This window comes from Furipterus horrens, unplaced genomic scaffold (assembly GCF_987537825.1).
Source record: "Furipterus horrens unplaced genomic scaffold, mFurHor1.1.pri manual_scaffold_17, whole genome shotgun sequence".
Lineage (NCBI taxonomy): Eukaryota > Metazoa > Chordata > Mammalia > Chiroptera > Furipteridae > Furipterus > Furipterus horrens.
Window position 1 is genome coordinate 28,136,554 of NW_028327187.1, and position 19,994 is coordinate 28,156,547.

The 19,994-nt window shown below is 48.8% G+C and overlaps 1 protein-coding gene across 1 annotated transcript; it reads right to left on the reverse strand.

Moving 5' to 3' along the window:
• Positions 1 to 13,539, reverse strand: SASH3 (SAM and SH3 domain containing 3). The gene is made up of 8 exons (XM_090264826.1): positions 13,305 to 13,539; positions 6,239 to 6,334; positions 5,695 to 5,841; positions 4,065 to 4,206; positions 2,692 to 2,840; positions 2,332 to 2,541; positions 2,016 to 2,166; positions 1 to 1,542 (listed from the first exon to the last, which is right to left on the reverse strand). Exons 1-8 carry the CDS (start codon positions 13,359 to 13,361, stop codon positions 1,352 to 1,354), a joined length of 1,143 nt encoding a protein of 380 aa, XP_090120952.1. The 5' UTR covers positions 13,362 to 13,539; the 3' UTR covers positions 1 to 1,351.
• Positions 13,540 to 19,994: the final 6,455 nt, after the last annotated feature.

Here is a 19,994-nt window from a genome sequence, read left to right on the forward strand (position 1 = left end):
TTTCATCCTACTTACGTTTATTGCTACAAACCTCTCTCCCTCCACCAACTTTATATTTATACTAAACACTTCCCCCCAGCTAGCTTTACCAAAGTTCCTGGCAGTAGGTCCAGAAGTGTGTCCATTAAGCCGGCAGTCCTAGATATAGTAGGTACTGTTTGTCCCTGATCCAGTTGGGCCCCAGGGAAGTGTTACTCTGGAATTGAGGGCACAGATTCGGTACTAGAGTCAAGGGAGGCCCCCACCAATAGATGCTATCCCTCCCCTTCTAGAGCTCAGGGTACATCAAAACCTTTAGCAAAGCAAGGTTGGGGTAATGGATTGCTTAATGTCAAGTTTGTGCTTTCCTTGCTTGTAAGGACCCACACAAGAGGCCAAGCCTGGACCAGATCTGCATCTGGCTTTCAAGGGGTCATTCTGTTCTTGGAAGCCAGGTCTGACCATCTACCATCAGCTTCGAGGGAAGTGTCATTTGAGGGGGCCAAGAGTAGAAAGGAAGGACGCACATTGTATGAGGTATGGGCATTATCTTAAGCTGGAGGAAGTTGCAGCTTGGCCTGAGTTATGTGCAGAGTTAAAGAACTGATGAGCAGGAGGAGACATTTCATTTAGAAGCCCAAGGCCCCTCCAGCCCCTTCAGTAAATTCCACTGGTATCCTGGGCCACAGATAAGAGGAGAGCAGACATTTAATGTCAGAGAATGTTAGAGTTGGCAAGGCCCTCAGGGTCTATCCATTCTAATCTCGGCCATTTCTAGACCCAAATTGGGGGAGGCACTTGATTCAAGTCCCCTAGTGATTTAGTGGCTAAATCTCCCAGAAAGTTAAGGAGAAGAAAAGTAGGAAGGATACATGTGGCTTTCTTCAAACCTATTGAGAACAATCAGGATTAACCCATTATTGATTAGAATCTTTTTAAATGGCCAGCTTCCCTAGGATCCTGAGACTGACCTGAAACACTTCACCCCCTTTTCAGGAGTAGTGCTACAGGGAAAGGTGCTCTGGGGGTGAGGAGGATTTGGAGGCCTTAATGGTGAGGGAAATGAGTGGGGTGACCCCTCAGTGCCCCACTTGCTGTGGCCAGAGTGGTCAGTACTGACAATAGCTGGTGGAGAGAGGGGGCTGGGCAGGCGTGATGTGCCTTCAGCAGCTCATTTTCCACTTCAGCCAAACCTTCTGGGCTCTGGCGAGCTGCTGTGGCCCTAGGTGCCATGGGGGGAGGGGAGGGGAGCAGAGCCAGGCTAGACACCAGTCCTCTGCCAGTCCTCCAGTCCAGGCCACCTTGGGAAGCCGGGGCCCCTCCCTGCTGCCTGTGCTGTTTGGGCCAAGCCTTGGCCCACTACCACCTCTGCTCAAGGTGCCCCGGCCAGGGAGAGGCTCTGCAGCTGCTCCTCGGTACCCGCCAGCTCAGCCTCATCACGCCCGCTCTCTGAACCCTCGAAGCAGCCCGAGTCGCGTGGGATGTCCCCCTTGGGGTCTGACACGGTGTGCACCACTGGTTCCTGGCTGCTATCCGTGCCTTCTTCTGCCTCCTCGCTGCCAGCTGCCAAGGGCAAGAGTGGGAGAAGGGATATGGGGTTTTGGGCCTTAGGAGGGAAGGGTTTAGAAGCCCCAGGGAGCCTTGCATGGGAATAGAAACCCTGGGGATAGGGAGTCTCTCCTTCTGGGCACCTGCCACCATGTCTACCCTTCTTGTGGTTTTTCCAGGCCTAGGATCGCAAACTTCTTCAATACTAAGCCAAGAGCCAGGAAACCTGTGCCTGAATCCTGGTCCTGTCATTGCCTAGCTTTTAGGCCTCGAGCACTTGCTTTACCTTCTCTGGCCTTAAATCTACCCCTGGGTCCCAAAGGGAATGGGGTCCAATAATCCCTTAAACCCCTTCTCCCCACAAACTTTGCCTGAGACTGGAGTTAAGGTGTGGAAAGTGCCTTCTCACTGCACAGGGCCCTAGGGCAAAGGTCTCCCCTCTGTGGACCATCAGCAGGCACACCCACCCAGCTCTTAAACCCACTCACTATCATAATCCAGCAGCAGCTCTGCAGCAGTGAGCAGCTTGGCCCGGTGCTGTGGGTCTGTGATGTTCAGCTCATTGAGGTGTGTTTCCCGCAGTTCCTTGAAGTCTTCCAGTGTCTGGTAGCCATTGAGCAACAGAGTGGACGTGTGCTCCTGTGGGCAGAAGCAGGCCTCCAGTTAGTTAGGCTGTTTACAAGCCATGCCTCCCAGCCCCCAATCCTGGCCTCCCAACTAAACTGATGGGACCTGGCCACAATCCCTGGGGCAAGGGCGCCCCCCACCTTGATCCTAGATGCTAATGCAGGCCTAAGCTCAAACCTCCAGGCCAATGCGCTCCAGCAGCTCATGGAGAGTCTTGGGCTTGGGCCTCTTGCCCTTGCTCTGTCGGCGGCTGGGGCGGGCAGGCCCCACAGCCTCCTCGGGCAGCACATCCACATAGATGAACTTGAAAGAGCCCAGCCTGCCATTGAGCAGTCCCAGCCATGTGCCCACAGGTGGCTTTTCAATGATCTGGATCACATCACCTTTCTGTGGGAGGAGAGGAGAGCAGAGTGGATTAGGAGAGAGTCGAAGGGTGGACCCTTGTCCTCTGCTGACACTGTCCTACTCTGGCCCAGTCCAGCTCCCTTTATGCGTGCAGCCTGCTAGGCTCAAGTGGAGCTTGGACGCTAATCTTACCTGTAGTTTCAGTGAGTCATGGTCATAAGGGCTGGGAGTGAAGTCGGTGTGGACTCGGGCTCGGCCACAGAAGGGTCCTGTGTACTTGGGAGCAGGTGGTTCCTCCCCGAAGCTGCCAGAGCCTGGGCTGGGGCTGCAGAGCTCACTGCCTGCAGGATATAGGGCAGGGAGGAGAGTCATCTTTGTCTCAGGACAGCTGGGGCTGTGCCCAGCAGGTGTCTTGCAGGGAACCTGTCTAGAAGTATCAGGGCTACATGCTAGGGAAGAAAGCTGGGTGCTGGCCAGTCTCACACTGCAGGAGGGATTCTGACCCATCCCCTCAGCCACCCTGTAGGAGCACAACTTCACTTCTGAGGCCTTAGAAATGAGAAGAGTTAACCACAGGAGAAATGGCTCAGCCTAAAGAACAGGCAAATTGGGAGGGCCTCTAGAGACCAACTGGGCCAACAGCCCATGAACAGACAAGGAATACTAAGGCCAGACAAGCCAAGTGACCTGCCCAAGGCCTCTCATCTTATAATTGGCAGCATTGAGTCTGTCACATTCTAGCTCTCCTGACTTCCACTTCAGCTCCTTCTATCCAAGAAGTCATACCCTATATTAACATTTTACTTCTCTTTTTTTTTACTTAATAAGACTCAATGTCTAGTTACCTAGAAATTTAGATGGGCTCTTTTTCTCAAGGAAGGGTAGGATGAAGTTTATTTTAAATGGTTTTCAGTGGGGAGAGGGGGGTGTCAGGGAGTTCAGGGGAACCAGAGACAGATCAGGGTACTTGGAACTAGTCTGAGGGGTGAGGAAAGGCAGTGCCTCTGAAGGTGTGCAGCCTAGATGCTGCAGCCCCTCATTTAAGCAAGACTGCCAGAACCTTCCGCCTAGCCCCATGAATATCCAAAAGATGCCAAGCAGTACCCTAAGACAAGCAATCCAAGGTCTGGGGTCCAAGAAGCTGAGTCTTTACATCTGGAGACTCTATACTCCCACCCTAGCCTGGATGTCAGAGGTCTAAGCATCTGTAGCCTCTAGCTGTCCTTGGAAGGGTGGGGTTGGCTAGTACAAGAGGGCCCTCCAGGGCCTGGGGACAGCTAGTTGTAGCTCCTTTATGGCATAACTGAGTTCAAGATTGGGTCACCTTGGCCAAGTCACTTAACCTCCCTGAGCCTCAGTTTTCATATCAGTAAAGTGGGGATAATAATAGTATTGGCCCCATGAAGTTGTTGTGAAGATTTAACATGAAGAGGGTTGGGAAAGTTCCCAGCAGCAAATCATAAACGTCCATTTTTCTTAGCCACCTCCCAGACAATCACCTTCATGTCCCTAACCCAGTCCTTTCCTCCAGACTCAGTAAGTATCCCCCTATTTACCCTACTCACCAGTGGATGCTTGACGGCTGAGTGCTGGGAGCTCACGCTCCTCTTGGTCAGAAAAGTGCAATGCCATCTTTTCAGGGCCAGGGCTGTCTAGGCTGCAGTCTGGAGATGTCGGGGAGGCTGAGCCCTCCTCCAGAGTGTCTCCCTGCAGGGTTGGGGAAACAGGAAGCACTAAGCAGCCTTTGTTGGGATGCACATGTGGCAGTTCAGGTGCAGAGGAAATAGGCCTGGGCTTGACAGAGAACTGGCCCTTGGCTGGAACCCCAGCTCTGCCACTTACAGGTGGCATGGCACTCTCGGAGTCTTAGTTTCCTCTTTTGTAAGGTGGAACTGACAAGTCCTTGCCCTGCCCACCTCACAGAATGAGGTGTAACTGTGGTGCCATGTGAATGTGCTTTGTCAGCTTAAAGTGCCAATGCACATGCAGAGAAGGTTGGTACCAGAGCTTGGATCTGAGCTGTTGCTGGGACACAGTCAAGCAGATAATGATGCTGAAGAGTTACTACTTTTGACCATGTTCCCATGTGCCAAGCACAACTGTCAGTTCCTGGGGCCCATTTTATTCAGTCCCCACTTGAGGATAAGTGCTTGATTGCCTCAAGTTTTTAGATGAGAAGTAATGGAGAAACATTCCCAAGGCCATGCATGAGGCCCCATTCAAATTCGTCAGACTCCAGAGTATCCTGCCTCACTAAACCTCAGTGTGGAGGTAACTCTTCCACAACTGACTTTCTGGGAGTAAAAGCCCTCATGAGTAGAGGTCACCAATTCTTGTGCTGTAAATACTCCCCATCATGGCCAATATCATGCTACCACTGTGACGTTGCTGACCGAACAGTACATCATGATAGGCTATTTCTTCCACACAGGGACTATAGATGCAAATACCTCAGGGGCATAGAGAATAATGAAAATCAGTCCAAGAACTAGGAAGTGATGAATTTTGAGGATTGACTATATTCCCTTTATTTTAAATATAATTTATTTAATTCTAAGTTGATACAATTTAATTTTCAATACTGTTATGTGTCATACCCAACTCACAAAATTTCTGGAAACTTGGCTAACTGCTTTCCTGAGCTGGTATGAGCCAGCACTAGTCTACTCCAGCACACCACTGCCTTGGAGCTTCCTGTAAGAACCAGAGCACATAAGACTCAATGTGTGACTCCAGCTGTTTGGCTAAGCCTGCCCTACATCTGTCTGTCATGCATTCTCTCCTTGGGCCAAAGCCAGCCTTCTCTAATTTTTTCTCAGAGTGGCTCCTCTTTGAATTAACCTTTCCAATTCCAGGAGCTAGTTACCAACAAAACTTTGAAGTGGATGAATTTGCCTCAGGTGATCTTGTCTCCTTTGCAACTGCCTACTTTCCTCAGGCTTTCCTCCTCAGAAAGCTTCTGTTACTCCAACTTTCATCCCTCTTTAGACCCCACCTCTGGTCCCTCTGGACCATGGTGTCTTGCTGCCATGTCCATGGCTGAGTGAGCTCCCCTCCCATGTGACTTTCCTTCTCCTATCTAATTGAGCCTTCAGGCATGGTATCTGAGCAATGGCTGTCAAGGTAGCCATGCTCACACCTTGTCAGAGTGGTGGCCTGTCTTTCCCCACCCCTCCCCTGGATCGCAGGCCTCACCATCTCCTCTGACAGGGCCTTCACCATCATCTTGCCCATCTTCCTGTTCATGGTTCGGGAAATCACGGCCCTCCACTTCTTTCCCAGCTTTTTGCCACTTTTCCCAGCATCCTCTGTGGTAGCGATACTCGAATCATCTTCTGGAATCTGTGACAACAAACGAAGAGGTCCAAGGACCCTGCTGACTCTGCTTGAGTTCAAGATTTGGGAATAGAAGGATGCCTTTGGGCTCCAGCAGAGGATGGAGGGGTGGGATGGGAAGATCCCATCCCCTTCCCTCTTAGCTGCAGTCCTGTCTTCAGCCCTATTAATTTGTAATTAAGTAGATAATTAATTTGTAACTGAAAACAATGTGCAGGTGAGTTCCTGGGGGCCCAAGATTTTGGTGGGTGGGAGAGGTGGACCTTCTGTATTTATAGAGACTTAGCCTCAACAATCCTAAAATTTCCTCTTTCCCCTCCTCCTTCCCTCCCAGCTAATCCCTAGCCAAGGACCTGCAGCCAGACTGTCCCCCATACATCCTCAAAGAGGCTCTGAAACTCACATTATCATCCAGATTAAATTCCTTCTCGCTCACCACTGGAGAGTTGGGTTTGGATTTGGCAAAGTCTTTGAAACTGCTGGAGCGCTGAAGTGAGAGCTGGAAGAAGCAGAGGTGTCGCAATCAGTGGTGCTAAAATGGCTGGTTGATTAAGGGGCTGTTTCCATTCCCAACACACATGCACATACCCCAGGGCTGGACAGAGCCACATGTGCACTGAGGTGCCACGACTAATGAGGTAAAACACCAAGATGTCCTTGGAGATACCTGGCTTTATCCCATTTTTTAACAGAGAATGGCCCTTAATGCTGACCCCAGAACAAGCTCCTGACCTCAAAGGCCTCTGAGCTCAGTTAAGCCTCAGACTAAGCCCACATTTCCACCAGTACTTGAAGTTTGGTTCCAAGAACCCTGAAGTGAAAGACTGAATGAGTTGGAATAAAGACATATTTCCCACTAGAGACATACCTCTGTATGAACAATAGCATGGCCTTTCTGTAACAAAGCAAACCCTCCCAAACCCCACAGCCAGGCCTCTATGCTCTGGGCCAGCTCCAAGCATGGTCTCCTGTCACAGTGATAGCAGTAAACACATTAGGGCCCCCAGCCTGGTGAATCTGTGTCCTGAGAAGAGCAAAACACTCCCCCCAGGAGTCAGTAAGACCTGGCATTAGGCTTTCTGGAAAACCACAGTAGAGGCAGTCAGAAAAGGTACCCACAGATTTGAGACACAAATGAATAGCAGTAATTTTGCAAAAGAAAGCTGCCATTTTCTTTCTTTACCTCAGTTTTTAACCTTAGCCACTAACGTGATGAGATGGCTCCTATTGACAGGTGCCAGTCTTCGGACTTTTTGGCTTGACCTATCATTTGTGCTGATGAGACTGTTTTCAGGAAATAAACTTTCTTAACTATATGTGTGTGCATGCCAAGACAGCTGCAGAAACCAGGGCCAGGCAGGTAATGAGGGCAGGCTTTAAACACAAGAAGTGGAGGCTGAGCCTGAATCAAGATCAACAGTCAAGACCAGAGATACACACAGGAACCAGGGTTCACAGATGGCCAGACAGATAGAGTGGGATAGACTGCAGACACCAGAGATAAGGGCTTGAGGAACCAAAGCTCCAAACCCACACAGAGCTGAAAGTTTCACATCCTCTTTCCTACGAAGGAGTGTGTAGGGGTGTCCAGTGACAACCTCTCAGTGCAGGGGCAATATCACCTGCCCCCCAACACACATACAACTGGCCCCAACTCCTGGTGACTGCAGTGGAACACCTCCATTCTCTTGGTAAGTCTTGACCAAAGGCAAGTCAGTAATCAGGGGTAAGGGCCACACCTTTCTAGAGATTGCACCAAGCTGGCTGACCAGAAACTAGGTCAGCAGTCAAGCTAAGTAGCCACTACAACCACCAGGGCCTCCTGTAGGGTGGGGCATCTGCAGCCTCTATCAGGAAGCCTCTTCCATGCTATTTAGGGGAGCCAGAAAAGGGGCCCTTAACTGGGTAAGGGAACATGACTGGGGTGGCTGCTCTGATTCCCATGTACTCCTTCCACCCTCCTTCGTTGGTTTTTCCCACCACTATTCTTTCTTCTTTTTCTCCCTTTCTTTCCCTTTCTCTCCTCTGCTTTCCATTGATTTCCTCCTCTTGTATGGCTAGGATGCAGCTGCCCTGATAACTTCCTTCTCTTACTGCCTGGAAAAGAAGGAACAGAGAGAGAGTGGGCAACAAGCTGTACTACTATTTATAGGCCAGTGGGGTCTATCATGACCTTCTCTCCATCACCTCTCTGCCTGGTTTTCAGACCAGGAGGCTGAGAGTCGCCCCAGAAGCCCCAGGGACTGGCATGCCTGGAAAGCAAGCAGGAGGTCCCATGTGGGACTGGAAGTGAGTTTTGTTGGGGCAGAGTAAACTCACTGGCAGGCCTCCCTCTAACTGCAGTTCTTTCCTTTTCCTGTCATTAACCTGAAGTCTGGGGACTGGGAGGGGGGCCTCTGGCTCCTGAGACCTTGTTTCTGGGCTCCCCTGCCCCAGATTTAGCTCAAAGTGGAGGAAACTATTGAAAAGGACCAGGGGGGTAGTGCTGGGACTTGGGCCCAGCTAGCGAATCCTCAGCCCAGGGACATGGAAAGGGCTACACAGTTCTTCAGGCGACTAAGGGTGGAGGCTGACCAGAGTGGCATTTTTTCCAGTCTATTGCCAACCTCAGGAGCAGTCCCAAATATCCTGATGCATTTTAGTATCACTTAAGTGACACCCCACCCAGGTATGAGTTGAAATCCTGAGCCTCTAAATTTTCTGCCTGGCCTTTGTTTGAGATGAGGCCTTCCTGGGGATCCTTCTCAGGAGGGCAGTAGTACTGAAAATTATTTTTCACATTTAAGAGGAATATGTGGGCCTATTGGAAAGAACTACCTTTCTAGTGTCAGGTGTTGCTGAGTTCAACTTTGAGATGTGTGATCTTTAGTGACGTATTTAACCTCCCTGAAACTCAGTTTCTTCACTTGGCGTCAGCCTGCAAAAGTTCACAACTTGGTTCTGTCATTGACAAGCTGTGTAAAGTTGGGTGGGTTCCTCAACTTCTCTGGGCTTCCATTTCTCATGGGTAAAATGAAGACGACAGCATCTACCTTACCGGGTTGCCGTGTGGATGAAAGGAGTGAGTGCTGGACACAGCCACCACACAGCAAATATCCAAATGTTTCTGTAAGGTTTAGCTTCTTCTATGACCCATCTTCAGGCTCTTAGTCAGGTCATTCCCCACCTGGAACACTCTACCCTTAACTCCGTCAACCATAGTTTCTCCCCTCCTTCAAAATCTAATTTAACTGGAAACAACCCTCATGCTCATCAACTATATAGAATGGCCACATGAATAGTGGCACAATTATGCAAGGGGCTGGGACACAGTGATGAGCTTAGTACAGCTCTCCCCAACAATATGGATGAATCTCACAGTTACATTTTTGAGCAGAAGGGGCCATCCACCAGAGAATATTGTACGCTTCCTCATATAAAAAGTTCAAAACCTGGCAAAACTAATCTATACTATTGGAAGTCAGGACACTGACTTGGGGAAAGAGGGTGTGTAATGACTGGCTAGGGCATGAAGGAAGCTTCTAGAGTGTTGGAAGTGCTCTTTTTCTTGATCTGGGTGCAGATTTCATGGTGTTGTTCATTATTAAACTTCATTGCGTGGTACGCTTATGATTAATGTACTTCTTTGTAAAAATATTATATTTCAATAAATAGGTTTTACAAATCCAGTTTTAAAGGCACTGTTCCCTATAGGAAGCCTCCCCTGATTATTCTCTCAAAACCTCACAGTGCCCCCATTGGCATCTTCTTCCCTTGCTTCCTAAGCAATTTGGCTTTCCCCGGGTGTCTCTACAACTACGTTCTCAGCTCATTCCTATACCAATCATATACTTAATACCCTCTGGTCTCCAGATTAAATACCTCCCCTGTTCCTGGCACCCTGTCAAATGCTTCGTGTGTGCCAGCGCACTCCAAGCTCACCACAGCCTCATCTTACATACCACTTCCAGATCAGGAGATGGAGGCTCAGGGAAATGAAGTGCCCTAGGCAGAGATACACAGCTGACAGAAGAAAGAGCAGGGGTTCAAACTCATGTCTGTGACTGGAAGCCTGTACAGGTTGCTGTTCTCAGAGCTCACAAAGTCACCGCCTCCCTCATTATAAAAACTAATTGAGTGCAATGAAACTTCAGGTTGTGTTTGTAGGAAGCTACAGGGAGAGCAGGTGGAAGTATGGAGGAGGAAGGGCTCAGGAGGGCTTCATGGGCTTTCATGGAGGAGGTGCATTTGAGCTGGGCCAGGCAAGGTAACCAGGATTTCTCCAGGAATTGCTGGGAATAGTTTATTTATTTATTATTTATTATTTTTGGGTGGGAATAGTTTAAATGACAGTGAGAGTTAGGGATGTTCTAGTGTGGCAGTGGAATGGTGAGTATGCCAGGGCATGTTGTGGGAGAGCAAAAACTCTATGGAAAGCCCTTGCCAGCCATGCCAAAAAACTTGGGCATTAGCTTGAGGGCAATGAGGAGCCACTGGAAATACAAAATGCATGCTGGTAAGGGTGTCATGCTAGAGATGTTCTGTAGGAAGTGAGCCAGGAAGATGTAGTGTGCTAGGATTGGGAGAGAGAAGGGCAGGGAGAGACTAAAAGGAGGGAACACTTGAACACTAGAATGGGAGCCCAGATTCCTCTCCATTTTCCTTGGTAGGAGATTTGAGGTGTGGTGGAAAGTAGGGGTAAGATCCCAGGACAAACCTCTGTCTACCTCCTACACCCTAACAGATCAAAAGGAGTGCAGAGAGAGACCTTGATAGAGGCAAAAATCTGCCAAAGGGTATGTCCCCATCCCCCACTCAGGGGCCACCCCAGTCCTTCATGATGACCAACAGGTACCATATCTTGACCCCACCATCCTAGAGGACCTGCTTCTGCCTCTGCTCTGCTGCCTGGAAGGTCTTTCAATCAACAGCCATCTGGGTCTGCCCTGCAGAGCTCTCTTAATGGTGGGTTGACTCTTTCATTCTTATTAGATTCTTCTAGTGCTTTTGAGATCAGTAGGGTACAAGAAGCAGAGGGAGAAGGGATTAACATTCTGGAGACTGACAGATCTTGGCTTGCGTTTCTGCTCAACAGTTTACTAGTTGTGTGACCTTGGATAAGTCTCCAAGTCTCAAGCATAAAATGGGGATAAAGACAATATCTGCCCCTAACTCGCAAGGTTGTCATGAGGAGCCAAGGAGCTAAGAGATGTGTGAAGCACACAGTACAGTGTCTGGTACCTGATGAGCTCTCACTCAGTGATGGTTCTTAATGCTATTAAGTCTTGTTTTACCCACTTCAGGGCGGGGACCCAGGCACTTTCTGTGCGCTCCCCACCCCCACCAATGTCTACAGTATGCACCCCCTTGTAAGCATATACACATACTCAACGGAGCATTCTCACATTTATTGTCCCAGGTGATCCATGTAACTTCCCGAGGTGGACAGATCAGGAGCTACCTTCCTTTTCGAGATGAGGAAACTGAGGCCCAAAGAAAGTCAACAAACTGTCCAAGGTCCTACAGCTAGAACTTGGTAGGATTCCAACTCTGCTTTCCTGTCCCCTGCACAGCACTTTCTCTATTTGGCAAGCCTGGAAGGAGGGGCAGGAGTAGGAGAGAGGCCTTGTTTGACTTTGTGCTTTTCCCTTCACTGTGTCACTTTACCATCTGAGGGGAAAAGACTTGCTCAAGGTCACAGTGCTGGACCTGGATGCTACCTCCAGGCCCAGGTAAGATACTATTTCTACCTTCTGGAAGCATACCTTGACTTTTATAAGGGCACTCTGAAGGTTTGGGGCTTGGAGAGTAGCTCTGGAGACTGGTCCAGGCTATGGCAGGGAGGAGTTGATTTTGCCTGGACCACCTTCCCCTAAAGGACCACATGGGACTTGCTTCTCCTGGGAGAGGTTTGGGGAAAATTCCAGAGGCCTAGTGGCCAAGCACAGAATTGGAATAATGGAAGTGAGGAAAGAAGAGGGAGACTACTGGCTTCTTTGTGTTCCGGACACCTCTGCCTGAGGTGGCACAGGGTTCTGGTGTCAAAGTGTCAGCTCTTTCTCAGACTCTTTCCTCCAGCTCAGCTCCTTTGTGGTTTGGGGCCCAGCAGTGTTTAGAGCAGTTTTGGCTTCCCATCCGCTTAGGCAGAGAGCAAGGGGAAGCAGGCTGCTTGCCAAGGAGAGACAGCCAATGGCAAGTCTGCTGCTGTGCAGGGTTTAGACAGACAAGTAACAGAGCCTGTAGAAAAATAACAAGTCTCTTCTTTGCCCCAACCGCCTCCACTGCAAACTTAGAGAAGCACCTGGGTTGAGGAGAGTATAGCCAGAAGTGGCAGCCACCCCAGAACGTGAGATGGAGCAGGATGTTCACACCAGTAACCTGAAGCTTAGCCTCTCAGATGGCTCAGTCTAGGTCTAGGAGCTGCTCCCCTGACAAGGTGGCTTCTCATAGGACACTTGGGCTGAGCTTCAGGGGAAACTGATGGGACATAGCAAGGGTCTGGAGGCTCCAGACCTTGTTTTGGTGCTCGGCCTGGGCCTCTTGGACCTGGTTCAGGCCTGCTTTGGGATTGTCCTAGGATTCTACTGAATGTGCAAGATATATTTGCCAATTGCCTGGGAGAATCCTACAACCAAATCAAAGAATGAAGTCTAGAAATCCTCAAATCTAACTAGAAGAACTTAGATCTGGCAGAGTCTTCAAGGGATATTCCAAATCGGCCTTTGGTCCAGGAATATGAATACCTCAGCTATCCATGACAGCTTCTTTTCTTCCTGGCTTTTAAAAGCTTCCCACCATATTCTTCCTCCTCAGGCCTTCTACTCCCCATCTCACCAGCTTCATTTTTCATTCTTCACAAATATTTTCTCCCTACATTGGAAGAACCTGTATGTCCCCTGCATCCCACTATAAGTTTGGAGGCACTCCGCCTTATTTTCAGGTTGGCCCCATTGTCAATGGACCAGGAGAGCTACAACAGAACTGAATCAAATGAGCAGAATCCTGGCTACAGACAAAGGGTAGGGTCCTGGGAGGACATGGCTCTAAGTGGGGTGTCCCAGAAGGACTCTCTGAGTGAGATGGCTCTTGAGAGGCCATGCTCAGGCAGAAACGGCAGCAGGACTGGTGTAAGGGAGAGACAATTAAGTATGGTGTAAGCATTCAGCTTGAGAATTGCATTTTGTGGTTCTCAAATTCTAGTCTAGGATTTTAGCTCTTAATTTTAGGTCTCTTTTCCATCACTGTAGAGTTGAATTCTATAACTCTAGACTTCTAAGAGTCTATTCTGTAACTCCATTTTCTAGAATTTTAGAAGTCTCTTTTGTACTTTTGTTATTCTAGCAACCTTTGGGTCCCTGTCCCATTGCCCTCAGGAGCCCTTGCTTACAGACCCAATGTATGGCCTTTGGCTATTCTAGTTCTATGAGTTGAGGGGCTGGATTATGCAAGCAAAGGGAAGGGAAAAATGAGTTCCCAGAGGTGCTCCTTACCTTTTTCTTCTGAGTGGGCTCCTTCTCACTGGCGTTGGAGGGCTTGCGGCGCAACATGGTCCTCTGCCCTGGTGACACTCCTTCCCTACTCTTCTAGGTGTCAAGATGTGGAGGCCTCTTGCTCAGCCTCACCAACACCATCCAGGGGGCACAGCATGGACTAAAACTCTGGCTGCCACTCTGACTGCTGCAGTAGCAGCTTGGGGGTGAGGGCCATGGACACGGGTGGCAGCAGCATACAGGAAGCCCTGCCACGTGACCTGCTCTTACAGCAATCGCAGCCCCTGCCGGCCCCTAGGGAGGAAGGAAGTCTTAGCTTCAGTCTCTAGAGATTCTGATGCAGACGGCTCTTGGGTTGAACAAGCAGAGAAAAGTCCCTACCTTGCTGCTTCATGTCAATCATCACCAGTCCTTCTGCTTCATCTCTCCAGAGGTGGCCAATGAATTTTACATTATATGACTTACTCGGGCCTCTTATCTCTTTGATGAGAATCCAGAAACCAGAATTTGGATCATCTCTTTGCCCATGGGACCAATGCTCTTGGCCCTTGCATCACCAAGGTCATCACTGCTATCACTACCACTGTCATCACCCCTACAACCATCACTCCTTATTTACAGCCATCATTTCTACATTCATCAACCATCTAGTCATCTCTACTGCCATCAGCACACCTATAGCCATCATTACTACAACAACTACTCCTGCAGTCAGCATCCTCAGCCATCACCCCTACAGTCATTATCATTGCCACTTTCACCCCTACAACCATTATCCTCACAGCTGTCACCCTTATAGACATTACAGCAGTACTACCTACAACCCTCATGCCTATAGCCATTACCCTTACATCAGTCATCCTTGCTGTCATCCCTACAATAGTTATCACCACTGCTATAGCCATCATTGTTAGAACAACTACCCTTAGCCACCCTTCAGCCACCTTCCTCTATGAGCCTTACCACTGCCATTATGACCTGCACAGCCATTATGCTCACAGCCATTACCATTACAGACATTATTACTACAACCAGTCACCCACAACTGATGCTCTGACCCTTAAAACCATCAATCATTCCTACAGTAATCAACCCTACAGCCTTCACTTCTCAGTCATCACCCTACAGCTATCATCCCCATTGCCACCAGCACACCTACAGTCATCTTCACCAGAGCTGTCACACCTTAGAGTCAAAACCTCATGGCCATCACCCATTTATTTATCACCACCACAGCCATCACCAAAAAAAAAAAAAAGCATTTGCAGGCAACTCCACACCACCAGCAAATATCCTGTTCAACAGATATTTCTCAAATGCTGCTGTGCTCAGTTCAGAATGTTCACTTTGTATATTATCTGTGGCAGATATTTTAATAACTCCAATGACTTATTCTTATTAAAAAGTAATCCATATTCATCGTATATAATTTAGCAAACATGGATACATACAAAAAAGAAAATTAAAAAATTCTCTGTAGTTATCTTCCATACTGTTTGAATGGACATCTTCTTCTGTTTTTGTGTATTTAACTACATGTGTGTGTGTTTTCAAAAATCATACTGCCCAGAAAGCAGATCAATGGTTGGGGAATAGGGAAGGGATGGAGAGATCAGGAGGAGTACAAGGATCCTTTTGGGGGTAATGACTATGTTCACTATCTTGGTTGTGGTGATGGTTTCATGAGTATATACATGTCTAAACTCAAATCATACACTTTAAAATAATGTGCCGTTTATTGTAGACCAATTATATGTAAATAAGTGTTTTAATGTATTTTAAATTTGTTTTTTAAATTATTTATTGGGATGACATTTGTTAATGTCACCCCAATATTAACCAATATTGATATGGGTTAATGTTAATAATTTAAAAAAATTAAGGTCCACTTTACAAACTGTTTTGGTATCTGTTTGTCACACTGAACATAGTATCATTCAGATTTTCTCATGTGATTTTAATGGCTGAAGAGCAGCTCATTGTATGGCTGTACCATAATTATTTCACCAGGCCCCTACTGATAAACTTAAGTTGGCTTAATATGTATATATATTTTTTACTCTTCATTGCACATCCTTAAGGTAAATATTCACATTCACGATTTTCCCCTCAGGATGGATTTCCAGAAGGGGGATCCTGGAGTAAAAGGTACAGATCTTTTTAAAGCTCTCTACTGTGGCACTTGTGAAATCCCGAGCTGGCCCTTCCCTGTTCCCAAGATGTTCTCGTGATTTCTTCCTTCCTACCCTCTAGCCTGCCCCATGCCCTCCGACCATCCATGGGTTAGGATGAACTCAAGAAAGACAAAATCCTTCTACCCCAAGCTGAAACCACACTTCATTGGTTCAGCCTGCCGGGTAGATACGTGTAAAAGATAGGCACCCCAGCTTGCTTCCCTGCAGGCCTGCACTTTCCAGCCTGAAAGCCCTAGCTTGTATAAAGTGCTGAGGTTGCGCTGCATAAGAAGGAGCCCAGCAACGGTGTGGGGAACCCAGCGGGCCTTTGGTGTCCGCTGTCGCGATGAGCGCCAGTAGCGCAGCCTCCTGAGGTGTTGGGTGAGAAACACGGCCGCAGGCGCTGCAGGGCCTCGGGGACACCTGGGGCTTGGCGGCCTGTAGCGGCCTGGGAGGGAGCCGCTCACAGAACCTTCCCTGTCACTGGCCTGCGCGCAGGATGTGCCCTGCTTCCTGTTTGCTCAGTCCAGGCAGCGAGCTGAGCTCACACTCTAACCGCAGAGTCTTCAAAGTCAGCCACCTAACCAGGCCGCCTGGGAAAAGGCAGCGGGGGTGGGAGGTGGGGGGTGGGGGTGGTGTTAAGGGGACCTTGCTGAGAAGCACAGAGTAGTAGTACAGCTGTCAGGAACAAAGTGAGTGAGGGTTTTCAGCCCCGCCCTCTGTCGCCTTCTCTGATCTGTCTCCTCTGGTCAGCAGATCCTGTCTGGGAGTCTCCTCTGGTCAGCAGATCCCGTTCTGGGAATGCAGGGCTCTGCTATCTGGACTTGCCTTCCCCCAACTTTTCTCTCCTAGTAGACTACACTGGCCTGGTGGAGCCCCAGCTGGCTAATGGGTCCTAAACACTTTTTAAATAGGTTTCCCTTCTGGGCAGAACATTTGCATTTTATAGGTTATGTTCTAGCTACACAGAGCCCTCAGCTGAAAAAGTGATGCAGGTCAATGGTTCATTGAATAAGGCCACCTCAAACTTGACAAGGGGCTCACAGATAGGACCTAGGATCTAGAACTAGATAGATCCTATGCTAGGCACCTTGGTATAAATAGCTGTCATGGTTCCTTGTACCTGGGAGCTTGCATCCTAGGTGGAGCAGCAAGCTTACATTTATCCAGCACTTGTTTTTGCCAAACACCACATTAATCTCAACACAACTCCCTGAGCTAAGCAGCCATCTCTCATTATCCAAGAGGGGACTGGTCCCAGGATCCCTCACAGATACCAAAATCCAAGGATGTTCAAGTCCCTTAGTCAGACCTCTGTATCCATGGGTTCAGCATCCATGGATACAGAGGGATGGCAGCGGCGGCAGCCGTCCGTCTCGAGAGACGATGGTGTAGCTTCTTAAGAGTCTATCTGCACCGCCGAGAATGGCTGTGCAGTCCGACTCGGGAGTGACACGGTATCTGTCTCCTCCCGTGTTGAATCGACATCTTGTGATGACGCTGAAGCTACAGAGCCTGGGCAGGGTAATATGGAGGGTCTGCTGTTGCCCATGCAGCAGACCCCCCCTCTCTTCGCAGCTGAAGGGTCCAAGGGAAAGACGGAGTCGATACAGCTTGGGTTCAGGTGCGCCGCAGGAGTTGCCGGTGTTGACTACAACGTCAAACCGCCTTAGGGACTCCGGCTCCGGATTTTCTGTCGGGGTTTACTCCCTTAGCCTTTCCCCTGAAGAGGTATGCCGCAAGGCAGCGGAGGTTTTTTGGAGTCAGAGTTTTCCTTCTCTGATGTACCCTGACTGGAAGATCGAACCAGCGACACTTAGCTCGCAGGCCGACGCTCAATCCACTGAGCTAAACCAGCCAGGGCAAACAGAGGGATGACTATAGTTTAAATTGGGATTATTATTGCAAAGATGTGCCCCTTATAAATGTGGTACAGGAGAGCCTTGATTTTTTGCGGCGTGTGTTGGAAAGTGGTCTACTGATAGTGAGATCTATCTGAACCCTCTAAGGGTAGACACAGAGTTGCCAGAGACACAAAGGTCTTCATAGGCTACATTCACATAGAATAGGCCTCCACCCACCCACCCCCAATAGATCCTAATTTAGTTGAAGATCAAGGGTAAGATATTTGGGCCAGGTGAGACCCTGACGTGTGTGAAAGCATTTCTTACTCTCCAAATGGACACAGTGCTGAAAAATGGACACAGTGCTGAAAAACTTTCCTAATGTTTCTTGTTTTCACCTCTCCCTGACACACACATGGTGGGCTTTACTACAACCTTATGAGGCAGCCACCATTGTTATCCCCATTTTCCAGGCAGGCAGGAGTCTGAGGCTCATAGGGGTTCAGCAAACTGTGTAAGACACAGCTACAAAGTGGGGCAAGCTTAGTTTTAAACACAGGTCTGCTCTTGGTCCACAGCCCATGCTATCAACTGCTAGGCTCAGGGGCCTCTGATGCAGAGTACCAGAAAGAGGAGGTAAGAGAACTGACACCCTACATTGGTTGGGTGCCAGACTAGGTGCCACAGGGCCACCTTGAAGCAGGCCTAGAGAGGAGTAAAGAGGATTGGGTGGGCATTTGGAAGTCACATCATATGCACGATAGCCGGATAGCTAGGGCTGATTAAGTGGGGTGACCTATAGGGGAGCCTTTGTCAACCTGGGGAGTACTTACCACCTGTAGTACTTGGCCTAGAGGATTCTGTGGGAAAGCAAGTTGACTTCAGACAGCTGTCATGTAGGGGATGTGTTCTGGGTGGCCAGGAATGATGGGGAACAGATCAATGGAAGTCCTGTGTTCTTTCCAAAGAAGATGTTTTCAATATTCAAATGGAGCCACCTGAGCCCTGGTAAGTGGTGATCTTCCCATCTCTAGAAATGCTCAAGCAGAGACCACATAGTCCCTTGAAAATACCTGGACATTTCTGAGGTGAAGTCCACTTGTTAGCCTGACCTGTTATCAGATTTAATGGTGGTAATCTTAAGCAAGGAGGGCAAGAAGAGCAAATGTGCAGGTGAGAGAAGGAGGGCAGAAGTAAGCAAGGGACCTGGGTGAGAAGTGTCCATTCCTCATTCACACAAACAGTGCACACAGAGCTTGCAGCTCTGGGGACACTGGGGAATCCCTGGTAGCAGGGGCTGATGGGAGGGAGACAGTCATCTCTGAATCTCTGAACTCTTGATAACTTCATGGTTTAAAAACAAGAAAACACCTGCAGGCAGCTGTGGCAGTTACCACCAGAAGAGGAGGCTGGGTTTTGGTGCTCAGATAAAAACTCACTGGAGGCCCTTTCTATGGGAGACTGTGAGGGACTGGGCTGCTCTGTCTAGGCCTCTGTCCCAAGGTTACAAGGACAAAGGTCACTGAGTAGTCTAGGGAACAATTGTCTAGGGCTATAGGAAAGAGAAGGAGCAAGAAAAGGCCTTGCAGAAATGGAGTCAGGTAGAACTGGATTCAAATCATTGTACATCACCTACTTGCTATATGACTTTGGGCAATGAGGTCTAGTGAAGACAGTAACAGTGATAATGTGAGGCTTGCATGGGGAATGGGAAGGGTGCACGCACGCGCACGTGTGTGTGTGTGTGTGTGTGTGCATGTGTGTGTGTGTGTCTAAGTAACCAGAGTTACCCAGATGACCTATATAGAAATAATAGAAAGAGCACTCTCAGCCCAGTGCTCATGGAAAGTGCTTGGTACCCAGTAGGTGACTCTACTTTTATTTACTCCAGGCTCCACCCATTGTTTCTTCTCTTGCCTTGGTACTTGCTTCTATATCTCATCTGGGCCCCACCTGAATCACTGCTCCATGATCCTATGGCTCAATCACTGTGTCTCCGCCTTGTCAAGGGCAGAGTCCCCCAGCCTGAGCTATTCTAGAACACAGGAGGTGTGACAAGCAAGAGGGCCTAGAACTGCTTCTGTGGGACAGCTGGGAGGGAAATTCGCCTTTCAGCTTCATGGTCTTGCCATGGACCACTGGGGCTTTCTCAACTACCCATTTTACTCTATTTGCTTAGTTCCTGTTTCACAAAGAAACAAGGAAGTGAGAAGATGGGCGGCCTCAGGGCAAGGGTTGGCTGGCTGGGCAGGGTTGGGGAGTGCCTCCCACTCGCAGCTGAGACAGCCTTGGAGGGCAGGGATGGATAGACAGGGAGGAAACAGTTGCTATTGAATCTTTCATATTTCTTTTTTTTGGCAATAAAAGTGCCCAACCACTGATTTGAGGAAGTGACCAGTGAGTTGGTAAAATTCACTACTGATGTGATTTAGCTGGGTGAAGAGTAGCCAGCCCTGCCCCTTCCACAGCCCCAGTCCATGAAGGCCTGGAGCCAGCTGGCTGGCAAATGAGTGAGGACTGACTTAGTTATTTTTAAATGAACGGTTCAGACTCTGTGTATGTATGCATCTATCTATCATTTTGCCTATGCTCTTTCCTCTTCCAAAAAGAATTTAAAGCATTAAGAAATATATCTCAAAATCATCATAACCACTGTTGTCACAGCTGTGTGA

What these genes read in the sequence shown, in the direction of transcription:
- SASH3 (XM_090264826.1), bottom strand. Translation starts at nt 13,361, where the DNA reads ATGTTGCGCCGCAAGCCCTCCAACGCCAGTGAGAAGGAGCCCACTCAG. An exon ending in AATTTAATCTGGATGATAAT is followed by an intron (nt 5,842 to 6,238) that starts GTGAGTTTCAGA and finishes TTGTTGTCACAG; the next exon opens with ATTCCAGAAGATGATTCGAG. An exon ending in CAGCCGTCAAGCATCCACTG is followed by an intron (nt 2,841 to 4,064) that starts GTGAGTAGGGTA and finishes TATATCCTGCAG; the next exon opens with GCAGTGAGCTCTGCAGCCCC.